The sequence below is a fragment of the Pelecanus crispus genome, chromosome 7 (genome assembly GCF_030463565.1).
Source record: "Pelecanus crispus isolate bPelCri1 chromosome 7, bPelCri1.pri, whole genome shotgun sequence".
NCBI classification, from domain to species: domain Eukaryota; kingdom Metazoa; phylum Chordata; class Aves; order Pelecaniformes; family Pelecanidae; genus Pelecanus; species Pelecanus crispus.
The window spans coordinates 40,668,178-40,679,159 of NC_134649.1; the positions used below are offsets into that span (position 1 = coordinate 40,668,178).

Here is a 10,982-nt window from a genome sequence, read left to right on the forward strand (position 1 = left end):
TCCCCGCTCCGGCCGGGATCCGCCCCGCGCTTTCCGCGCAGCCCCGGCCGCTGCGCCCGCCGCCCAGCTCGGAGGGGGGAGCGGGAGGGACCGGGACGGGGACGGGGACGGGGACGGGAACCGGCGGGGCGGGGCGGGACGGGAGCGGGACGGCACCTGCCGAGCGCCCCCTTTGCGCGCCCCGGTTGCGCCCCGGTTGCGCCCCCGCGATGCGGAGCCCCGGCGCCCTCCTGCTGCTGCCGCTGCTGGCCGGTGAGTCCGCCCCCCCCCCCCCCAGCGGGGCCCGGTGGGGGCCAGGGTCCGGCCCGGCCCCGCCGCGCTGTTTCCGGGCGGCCGCGGAAGGGACCCCGAGCCCCCCTGCCCCCCCGCCCCCCCCCCCGCGCCCTCAGCCCCCCGCTGCCCCGCAGGGCTGGGGGGGGCCTCGGCCCCCGACCCCCCCCAGGGCTGCGCCCGCGGCAGCTGCTACCCGGCCACCGGGGACCTGCTGGTGGGGCGAGCCCCCCGCCTCAGTGCCACCTCCACCTGCGGGCTGCGCCGGCCCCAGCCCTACTGCATCGTCAGCCACCTCCAGGTGAGCGGGACGGGGACGGGATGGGGACCGGGGGGGACCGGGAGGGGATGGGGGGGACGGGACGGGGACAGGGACGTGCGCTGTCGAGCCTCCCGCTCGCAGGAGGAGAAGAAGTGCTTCGTCTGCGACTCGCGGCGGCCCTACGACGCCCGGACCAACGCCAACAGCCACCGCATCGAGAACGTGGTCACCACCTTCGCCCCCCGCCCCAAGAAAGCCTGGTGGCAGTCGGAGAACGGTGAGCAGTGGGCGGGGGCGGCGGGGCATCCCGAGGGGCTCTCCTTCCCTTCCTCCCACGCCGAGGAAGCGTGACTCAGCCGGCGGACGTGGACGCGCCCCTGGACCACGGCCGGGTGGGGTGGACGAGCCCCAGGGACCCGTGGGTGGGTGCTCCCCGCAGTCACATGTGCCACCCCCAGGCGTGGAGCACGTCAGCATCCAGCTGGACCTGGAGGCCGAGTTCCACTTCACCCACCTCATCATGACCTTCAAGGTGGGTCCCAGCACGTGGGTACGCGGGATGGGATGGGACGGGATGGGATGAAGCCCATGGGGGCTGCGAGGCTGGCCCCCGTCCCAGCTGGCTGTCCCGCAGACCTTCCGCCCCGCGGCCATGCTGGTGGAGCGCTCGGCCGACTTTGGGCGCAGCTGGAAGGTCTACCGCTACTTCGCCTACGACTGCGCCGCCGCCTTCCCCCATGTGCCCCGCGGGCCCCCACGCCGCGTCGACGATGTCATCTGCGAGTCCCGCTACTCCGACATCGAGCCCTCCACTGAGGGGGAGGTGAGACCGGGGCTCCTTGGGAGGGTCGGGGGACCCCCTGCTCTCCCCTCACTGCCCTGCCTTCCCCCCAGGTGATCTACCGGGTGCTGGACCCCGCCATCCCCATCCGGGACCCCTACAGCCCTGCCATTCAGAGTGAGTCGCCCGCCCCGGGCTGCTGCCTGACTGCTCTATTTTAGGTGCAGCTATTTTGGCCACTCTCTCCCTGCTCTGAGCCCCACGGCAGGGTTGGGGCCAGATCCAGCCGGCGGGGGCTCAGGCCCCTCCTGCACGCCCTCCCGTGGGAGCAGCTAAAGGTCAGGCTGCATCGGGGCAAGGGGAGCGGCACGGCTGTGCCAGAGTTGTGCCAGAGCCGAGCCCAGGGCCGAGTGGCGGCCACGGTGCGGGATGGTGTCGGTGATGGGCAGATGACTTGGGCCAGGCGCAGAATGCAGCGGGTTAATCACCCAGGGCTAAATTTAGGCTGGGAGCAGGAGGGGAGGAATCTGCAGGGCAGGGCTGCTGGGAAGTTGCAGTCCCGGGGGAGCCATCTTGTCCTGCCGAGGCCCCCAGGATGCACCCACAGGGCACAGCCATCTTCTGGGTACAGCCCCCAGCAGTGGGTGCCCAGAAAGGTGCCCTGAACCCAAGGCGCTTGTTCTGCACTGGTGGGGTGTCAGCCTGCATCTGCTGGGGGGGCCTGCAGAGCCCCGGCCCGTACAGAGCCCTGCCTGGCCCTGCACAACCATGTGCACGGGAGCTGAACCACCGCAGCTACGTACAGCCCAGCCTGGCCACGTGCAACCATGTGCGCAGGAGCCAAACCACGCACGGCCCTGTGCCAATAAGCTGTGCCATAGCAAGCCACGCACAAGGTGGTGTGCAGCCCTGCACGGACACCCCGTGCCATGCACAGCCCAGCCCAACTGTGCAGAGGCGAGCCGAGCCGTGCCTGGCTCCGCCGAGCCACCCACAGCCCGCCGTGGCCGTGCACGGCCCACCCCAGCCGTGCACAGCAGAGCCGAGCCATGCGTGGACAAGCCCCACACCAATGCGGGTCTCTCCCCGCCCCAGACCTGCTGCGCGTCACCAACCTGCGGGTGAACCTCACCAAGCTGCACACGCTGGGGGACAACCTGCTGGACACGCGGCGGGAGATCCAGGAGAAGTACTACTACGCGCTCTACGAGCTGGTGATGCGGGGGAACTGCTTCTGCTACGGGCACGCCTCTGAGTGTGCCCCGCTCAGCGGGGCCCCCGCCACCACCGACGGCATGGTGGGTGAGCTGGCCCCACGTGCCCTGCCGGAGCCGGGTGGCTGCGCTGCCCGGTCCCGCAGCCCCTCACCATGGCGTCCCGGCAGGTGCACGGGCGCTGCGTCTGCAAGCACCACACGCAGGGGCTGAACTGCGAGCGCTGCGAGGATTTCTACCACGACCTGCCCTGGCGCCCGGCCGAGGGCTCCAGCACCAACGCCTGCCGCCGTGAGTACCCCGTGCTCCTGGCGTAGAGATCCCGGTGCCAGGGCTGGCAGCCTGTGCTGTGCCAGGGGTTTTGCGGTGCTGCACACTGGGGTGTGGTTGGGTGTGGACCGGCATCCTGCAGAGCGGCTGTGGGGGGTTTGGGGTGCTGCAGGCTGTAGTTTGGGGAGGTTTGGGGTTGGGGTGCTGCATACTGGGGTAAGGGGAGTCAGGCCTGAGGAGGTTCTGCACTGGGGGTGCTGCCTGCCAGGCGGGGGGTTGGGGTGCCGCATGCCGTGCCGTGGTGCCGTCCCCGCAGGCTGCGACTGCAACGAGCACTCGCGGCGGTGCCACTTCGACATGGCCGTCTTCCTGGCCACGGGGAACACCAGCGGGGCCGTGTGCGATGGCTGCCAGCACAACACCATGGGCCGCCGCTGCCACCTCTGCAAGCCCTTCTACTATAAGGACCCCAGCAAGGACCTGCGGGACCCCGCAGTGTGCCGAGGTCGGTGCCGGGGGGGTGCGCAGCATGGGACAGGCTGCGTGGGGCTGGACAGGGGTGTCGGGGTGCTGACCCTGCCTGCACCCCCAGCCTGTGACTGCGACCCCGAGGGCTCTCTGGATGGGGGGCTCTGCGACGGTGCCGACGACCCGGCCCGGGGGCTGATCGCAGGGCAGTGCCGCTGCAAGGAGCACGTGGCCGGTCCCCCGCTGTGACCGCTGCAAACCCGGCTTCTTCGGCCTCAGCGCCGCCAACCCGCAAGGCTGCCAGCGTAGGTACCGGGGTGGCACCTGCCGGGGTCGGGTGTGTGGCTCGGCCCTGCCAGACGCCACTGGCTCTCTGCGCAGGGTGCCAGTGTGACCCCCGCGGCACGGTGGCTGAGGGTACCCGCTGTGACCCCATCAGTGGCGAGTGCCTCTGCAAGCGGCTGGTGACCGGGCGCAACTGCGACCAGTGCCTGGTGAGTGGGGATGTGCTCGGGGCCCATGCACAGTGCTGGGAGCCATGCACGGTGCTTGGGGCTGTGGCACTGCAGCTGGACACTCCCTGACACCCTTGCCCTCTCCAGCCTGAGCACTGGGGGCTGAGCCATGACCTCCCAGGCTGCCGGCCATGCAACTGCGACGTGGGAGGTGCCCGCGACAACCTGTGAGTCTTCGTGGGGACGCAGGGCGCGAGGGGCATCCCTGCCGGCATCGGGGCTGACGGTGCCACTGGGGTACCAGGTGCGCTGTGGAGACGGGGCAGTGCCGGTGCCGCAGCCACGTGGTGGGACGGCAGTGTGGCCAGGTGGAGCCCGGCTTCTACCGCATCAACCTGGACCATTACACCTACGAAGCTGAGGATGCTCGGCTGCATCAGGTAAGGGACAAAGGTGTCCCTTGGGGGGGTCATCAGGCAGAGCAGGGCAGGGGGTGGCTCTTTGCAGGGTCCTCAAGCTGGCAGGCACCAGTCTGGCGGTACCTGCCCACCAAGGCAATTTTTGGGGTCCCATCTCACAACCCCACCTTGCACCAGGGCTCAGTGGTGGAGCGTGAGGCCCTCACAGACCACCCCGCTTCATGGACGGGGACGGGCTTTGCCCGCATGCTGGAGGGCGGCTGGGTGGAGTTTCACGTGAGCGACGTGCCTTTCTCCACCGAGTATGACGTGATCATCCGCTACGAGCCCCAGGTGAGCACCGGATGGTGAAGCTGGCAGTGGGATGCATCGCCAAACTGGGGGGTGGTGGCGGGGAGTGCTGGCTGGTGAGGCTTTTTGGCACAGCTCCTTCTCCCCTGGCAGCACCTGGAGCCCTGGCAGGAGGTGAGGGTGAGGGTGCTGCGCCCCAGCCCCGTCTCGGCCAGCAGCCCTTGCGGAAACACCATCCCGGCTGATGACCAGCTCTCCACCAGCCTCCCCTCCAGTGCCAGGTGAGCGCCTTGCCGGGACTGGCCTGTGCTGGGGCTCACGGGAGGCACCCGGCTGCCCGTGCTCTGCTTTGCCCTTGCCAGGTATGCGGTGCTGCCCCAGCCTGTCTGCCTGGAGCGGGGCGTCTCCTACACCATCCGCCTGGAGCTGGGCTGTGCAGGATCACAGCAGGATCCCACCGCCAGCGTGCTCATCGATTCGGTGAGGGGCGGCCAGGCAGCAGAACGGGGGACACCAACCCTTCGAGGGGGCAGGATGTGGCCATAGGGGACACGGGGAGAAACGGGCGTGACATCCCACCGACTTGTCCCCCCCAGCTGGTGCTCCTGCCCCGTTACTCCTCGCTGGAGATGTTCATTGCGGGTGACCCCGGCTCTATGGAGCGCCGGGAGACCTTCGAGCGGTACCGCTGTGCCCAGCCCTTCCACGCCGTGGGGCCCTCGCCCGTGGCCGAGCCCTGCTCCGGCCTCCTGCACAGCCTCTCAGCCATCCTGCATGACGGAGCGCTGCGTGAGTACGGCCCCGTGCCCCCTCCCACGCCCCGTCCCGCAGCGGCCGCCGCCGCTCACCCCACTCTCCGCCCGCAGCCTGCCTCTGCGACCCCCAGGGCTCGCTCAGCGCCGAGTGCCTGCCCCAGGGTGGGCAGTGCCGGTGCAAACCCAACGTCATGGGACGGCGCTGCCACCGCTGCTCCCCAGGAACCTTCGGCTTTGGGCCCGGTGGGTGCCGAGGTGAGTGCCACGGTGCTGTGCCAGCCCAGCCTGGAGAGGAGCCCGGGCACCCCAGGGCTGGGGGGGCCACGGAGGGATGCTCCCTGCATGCTGGGGGCAGACACCATGGGTGCTGTGCTTTCCAGCGTGCCAGTGCAGCAGCGAGGGGTCGGTGAGCACTGTCTGCGACAGCACCACGGGGCAGTGCTCCTGCCGTGAGGGTGCCTATGGGCTACGCTGCGACCGCTGCCAGCCCGGCCACTGGGGCTTCCCTGCATGCCGGCCCTGCCAGTGCAACGGGCACGCCGAGGAGTGCGACCCCCAGACGGGCAGCTGCCTGCGCTGCCGCGACCACACGGACGGCGAGAGGTGCCAGAGGTAAGTGGGGCACACACCTGGACCGGGGCAGGGTGCCGCCAGCAGCCCCGGCCACTGCTGACTGCCTGCCCGCAGGTGTGCAGACGGTCACTTTGGGAACCCAGCGCTGGGCTCCGGGCAGCACTGCCGGCCCTGCCCCTGCCCCGAGGGACCTGGCAGCCCCCACCACTTTGCCACCTCCTGCTACCAGGACAGCCGCTCCCGGCAGGTCATCTGCCACTGCAGCCCCGGCTACACAGGTGGGTGCCCACTGCAGCACGGTCGATACCCTCGGGGGTCCCCCGTCCCCGGGCACTGCCCAGCGCTCTGTGCCAGCAGGTCCCCGCTGTGACGAGTGTGCCCCTGGGTACTACGGGGACCCGCTGCAGCCTGGCGGGCGCTGCCTGCCCTGCCAGTGCCACGATAACATCGATGCGACGGACCCAGAGGCGTGCGACCGGCGCACGGGGCGCTGCCTGCGCTGCCTCTACAACACGGCAGGGCCACACTGTGCCGAGTGCCAGCCCGGCTACTACGGGGACGCCACGCGGCACAGCTGCAGGCGTGAGTACCCACGGCCACGCCGAGGCAGACCTGCCTCCGGGGCCCAGCGTGTCCCTGGGGACCGTGCGCGCCCACGGTTGCCCTTGCTCATGCACAGCACTGTGGGGTGCCTGCAGCCCTGCCCTGCTCTGGGCTGTCTCATCTGCCCAGCCCTGGCACTGCGGCCCCATCCTTGTCCCCATACCCAACTCATCACATCCCATCTACATCCTCATCTCATGCCCATTCCTGTCCCTGTTGCCATCCCATCCCCGCTGCCACCCTGAATCTGTCCCTATCCCATCCTTATCCCATTTCTGTCCTGTCCCTATCCCATCTCCATCCCATCCCCATCCCATCCCTGTCAGTGGTCCTCACGCTGTTCCCATCCCATCCCACCCCACCCCACCCCACCCCATCCCTGCCCAGTCTCTGTCTCCATCCTGCCTCCACCCTCACCCGTCACCATTCCTGTCCCATCCCTGCCTGTGTCCCCATCCCATCTGCACCCCCATCCCATCTCCAACCCAATCTCATCCCCGTCCCATCCCTGTCCTCATCCTGTTCCCATCCCCATCCCCACTCAGCGCCCATCTGGTTCCAGGTTGCTCCTGCAATGCTCTGGGCACCGATGCCAGCACCTGCGGGCCCCAGCACTGCCAGTGCGATGGGCGCAGCGGGCAGTGCCACTGCCTACCCCACGTGGAGGGCCAGAACTGCGACCGCTGCAGCCCGAACTTCTGGAACCTGGGCAGCGGGCAGGGCTGCCAGCCCTGCGCCTGCCACCCCCAGCACGCCCTGACGCCCGCCTGCAACCAGGTGAGACGGGGACGGGGCGCGGGGGGCTGGGATGGGGCTGGGGGTGTGCTGCAGCTGCGCTAGCCTTGGCCACGCCGTGTCTTTCAGTTCACAGGGCAGTGCTCGTGCTGGCCGGGCTTCGGGGGCCGGACCTGCGCCGACTGCCAAGAGCACCACTGGGGCGACCCGCGGCACCAGTGCCGAGGTGAGAGCCGGTGCCGGCATGGGGTCGGTGGTGAGCCCTGCGGCGCCCTGACCCTGCTCTCCCCACAGCCTGTGACTGCGACCCCCGCGGCGTCACGAGCACCCAGTGCCACCGCAGCAGCGGCCACTGCGACTGCCAGCCCGGCATCTCAGGTGTCCGCTGTGACCAGTGTGCCCGGGGCTTCGCCGGCGCCTTCCCTGCCTGCCAGCCCTGCCACCCCTGCTTTGGGGACTGGGACCGGGTGGTGCAGGACCTGGCCGCCCGCACGCGGGCACTGGCGCAGCGGGCCAGCCTCCTGCAGCACACCGGGGCCGCCGGCGCCTTTGAGGGCACCTTCCGGCGGCTGGAGGAGAGCCTGGCCACCGTGCGTGACGTGGTGGCTGCCCGCAATGCCACCGCCGCCACCGCCGCCCACCTGACGCACGCCACGGAGGGGCTGCGGTGAGCACCCAGCGTGGAGCATGGCTCCTAGGGTGACCCCGGGGGCAGGTTGTCACCCCCTTCCCTTGCAGGCGGCAGATCGAGGAGGCAACAGAGAGGCTGACACGGCTGGAGGGGGAGCTGACGGCCACCCAGGACGCCAACTTCAATGCCAGCCACGTGCTGAGCGCGGTGGACCGGGGCGCCCGCGCCCTCAACCACAGCCTGCAGGACCTGGAGCAGCGGCTGCATGCCCTCAAGACCTCCAATTTCCTCGGTGAGCCACGCTGCAGAACCGGGCCGGGGCAGTGGGGCCATGGCTGGGGGTCTGACAGTGCCTCTGCCACCCCCAGGTGCCTACGACAGCATCCGCCAGTCCCATGGGGAGTCACGGGAAGCTGAGCGCCGGGCGGACGCCTCCACCCGTGCCGTGCCCAGCCCCGTCAGCACCTCGGTGGCCACCCGGCGCCGCACCGAGCAGCTCCTGGCCAGCCGGCGGGACAACTTCAACCGCCAAAACGCGGCCAGCCGGCGGGCACTGATGGACCTGGCGGCGAGGGCACGGGCACTGAGCCTGCACCCACTCAACGAGAAGGTGGGACGCGAGGAAGGGACCGGGGGATGGTGCCCAGAGCCGCCCTGAGCCCGTGCTGCCTTGCAGGTATGTGGTGCAGCGGGCGACGTGCCCTGTGCCGAGAGCCCCTGCGGGGGAGCTGGGTGCCGGGACGAAGATGGGGCACGGCGCTGCGGGGGTCTGAGCTGCGGCGGGGCAGTGTCCACGGCTGACAGTGCACTGGACCGGGCACGCCATGCCCAGGAAGAGCTGCGACGGGCCGCTGGCGACGTGGCCCAGCTCTCTCACAGGGTGCGTGGCACACAGGCGCTGGTGGGACCAGATGGCACAGCCATGCCCCCCAGCCCTTGGGGCTGGTGCTGAGGGTCTGTCCCTGCCCAGGTGGCCGAGGCCAAGGGGAAGGCGGATGAGGCGCGACTGCGGGCGCAGGCAGCCCTGGACAAGGCGAACCAGACCAGAGCCCGTGTGGAGAGCTCCAACAAGGAGCTGCGGGAGCTCATCAGCCATGTCAAGGCCTTCCTGAGCCGTGAGTGCCAGAATGCTGGGGGGGCTGGCTGCCCCTGCCCAGCACCGCGTGACTCTGCACCACACCTGCACCGCACCAGCCCTGCACTGTGCCACACTGCATGGTCCCCGTACTGCATGGTCCCCGTACTGCATCTGGGCTGTACCGCCCTGGCACTGCACTGCACTGCACTGCACCACACACCCCCTGCCCCGCACTGTGTTGCATGGTCCCTGCCCTGCCCTGCCCCACCCCAAACATCCCGTGCCCCACCAACCATCCCCTGCCCCCCTACCTTGCCCCACGCTCCCTCCCCATGGCTCCCCCCTGCCCTCCACCACCCCTCGGTTTGCCTGTCCCCTCCGCCTGGAGGTGTCATGGCAGGGGACGCTGATGGCTCCTGCCTGCAGAGGAGGGGGCCGACCCCGAGAGCATCGAGGTGGTGGCCAGCCGGGTGCTGGAGCTGTCGCTCCCTGCCGCGCCGGCCCAGATTCACCGCTTGGCCGAGGAGATCAAGGCGCGGGTGCGCAGCCTGGCCAGCGTGGACGCCATCCTGGAGCAGACGGCTGGCGACGTGCGCCAGGCCGGGCAGCTGCTGCAGGAGGCCCAGCGGGCCAGGTGAGCCTGGGGACATGGGGACGTGGCCCCCCTGGGGACCCCCAGCCTGGGCTGGTGCTGAGGCCGTGCCGCCCTGGCCACAGGTCACGGGCAGAAGGGGTGCGGGGCACGGCCGAGGCGGTGCAGCAGGCGCTGGAGGAGGCACAGCGAGCCCAGGGCATGGCCGAGCAGGCGCTGCACCATGCCACCGGTGACATCCAGCACAGCGAGAGAACCCTCGGCACAGTAAGGGCCCCATCCCTGTGGCCTCTGCCCCATGGGGACAGGTAGGGCTCTGTCCCCACCGTGCAGGCACCCTGACCATGCCCGTGCCACTGGTTGCCAGATGCAGGCCCAGATGGCGAGCACAGAGCAGCAGCTGGCAGGTGCCATGGAGCGGATTGGGCTCCTGGATGGACAGACGGACGCCCTGAAGGTGAAACGCGCCAACAACAGCCTGGCAGCCACGCGTGCCCAGGAGGCAGCTGGTGCCGCGCGGGACCGAGCCGGCGAGGCCAAGCAGGTGGGTGAGCGGGGGGCACAGGGGGCCAGTGGGGGTCCCACGGGGGTCCTGTTGACCAGCCCCGCTGCCCGGCAGGTGCTGGAGGGGCCGCTGCGGGACCGGTACCGGACGGCACAGGAGCTGGTGCAGCACCGGGCACAGGGCGCGCAGCAGGCGGGCAGCCGGGCGCAGCGGCTGCGGGACGAGGCTGCCGGGCTGCTGCAGGATGCCCAGGGCAAGCTGCAGCGGCTGCGAGGTGAGGCCGGGGCAGCGGGTCGGGGGGTGGCGGTGGTGGGGGAGCCACGCTGACCTGTGTCCCCCCGGTCCCCGCAGCGCTGGAGGAGGTGTACGAGCGGAACGAGCGAGTGTTGGATGCCAAGGCGGCCCAGCTGGGCGGGCTGGAGGCCAGGATGAGGGAGGTGCTGGCCACCATCAACCAGCAGGTCCAGATCTACAACACCTGCCAGTGACCCCCGGAGGGGCCCCGACCCTCCCCGAGCCCCCCGCCTCCCCCACCCAGCCTCCGCCTGTCCCTGAGCGTGGGCAGGCTGGGGGCTGCGGGCTACCCCCCTGCGTGAATAAAGTTACCGAGCAAGCCCGCCTCGCCTCTGCCCCGCGCCCTGGGCCCCCACGCCCACCCGGGTGGCCCCGCAGCGGCCTCCCCGAGCCCGCGGGGTGGGAGCCGCTCGCTGCCTGCCCCTGCCCGCCCTCGGGCACGGGGCCAGCTGTGGGGCTGGGGGCCGGGCGGCGGGGCCCACGGCTGGCGGGGGACGCGCTGTGGGAGCAGCGGCGGGGCCGGGAAGGCCGCCGCAGGCCGGTTGCCATGGGAACGCCCCGGCAGCCCCGGGCCGGGTCGCGCCCTTTCCCGCCCTTGGGGGCGGGTCAGCCCCGGAGGCGCCGCGGTGACGTCACGGCAGGCGTCGTTACCATGGCGCCGCCGGGCCGGGCGCGGGGAGAGGGCGGGAACGAAGCCGGCGGCCGGCCCTGCCTGGCGTCACGTGACCGCTCCCCCACGCCGCGCTCCCGCGTCACGTGGGCTCGGCCGCCGGCTTCCGGAAGTGC

The 10,982-nt window shown here is 71.0% G+C and overlaps 1 protein-coding gene across 1 annotated transcript; it reads left to right on the top strand.

The window, feature by feature from the left end:
• The first annotated feature begins 209 nt into the window (after positions 1-209).
• On the top strand, positions 210-10,390 carry LOC142593998 (laminin subunit beta-2-like). Its single transcript, XM_075714589.1, is given in 34 exon segments — positions 210-252; positions 408-571; positions 674-809; positions 991-1,064; positions 1,167-1,355; positions 1,427-1,490; positions 2,409-2,611; positions 2,698-2,818; positions 3,114-3,302; positions 3,390-3,502; positions 3,504-3,570; positions 3,647-3,759; positions 3,868-3,947; positions 4,025-4,160; positions 4,317-4,472; positions 4,584-4,711; positions 4,793-4,910; positions 5,027-5,219; positions 5,297-5,440; positions 5,566-5,797; positions 5,873-6,036; positions 6,116-6,340; positions 6,924-7,138; positions 7,226-7,322; positions 7,391-7,763; positions 7,835-8,019; positions 8,096-8,337; positions 8,404-8,607; positions 8,698-8,842; positions 9,232-9,439; positions 9,523-9,664; positions 9,765-9,941; positions 10,017-10,176; positions 10,254-10,390. Coding segments are annotated over 34 exon segments (5,337 nt in total).
• Positions 10,391-10,982: the final 592 nt, after the last annotated feature.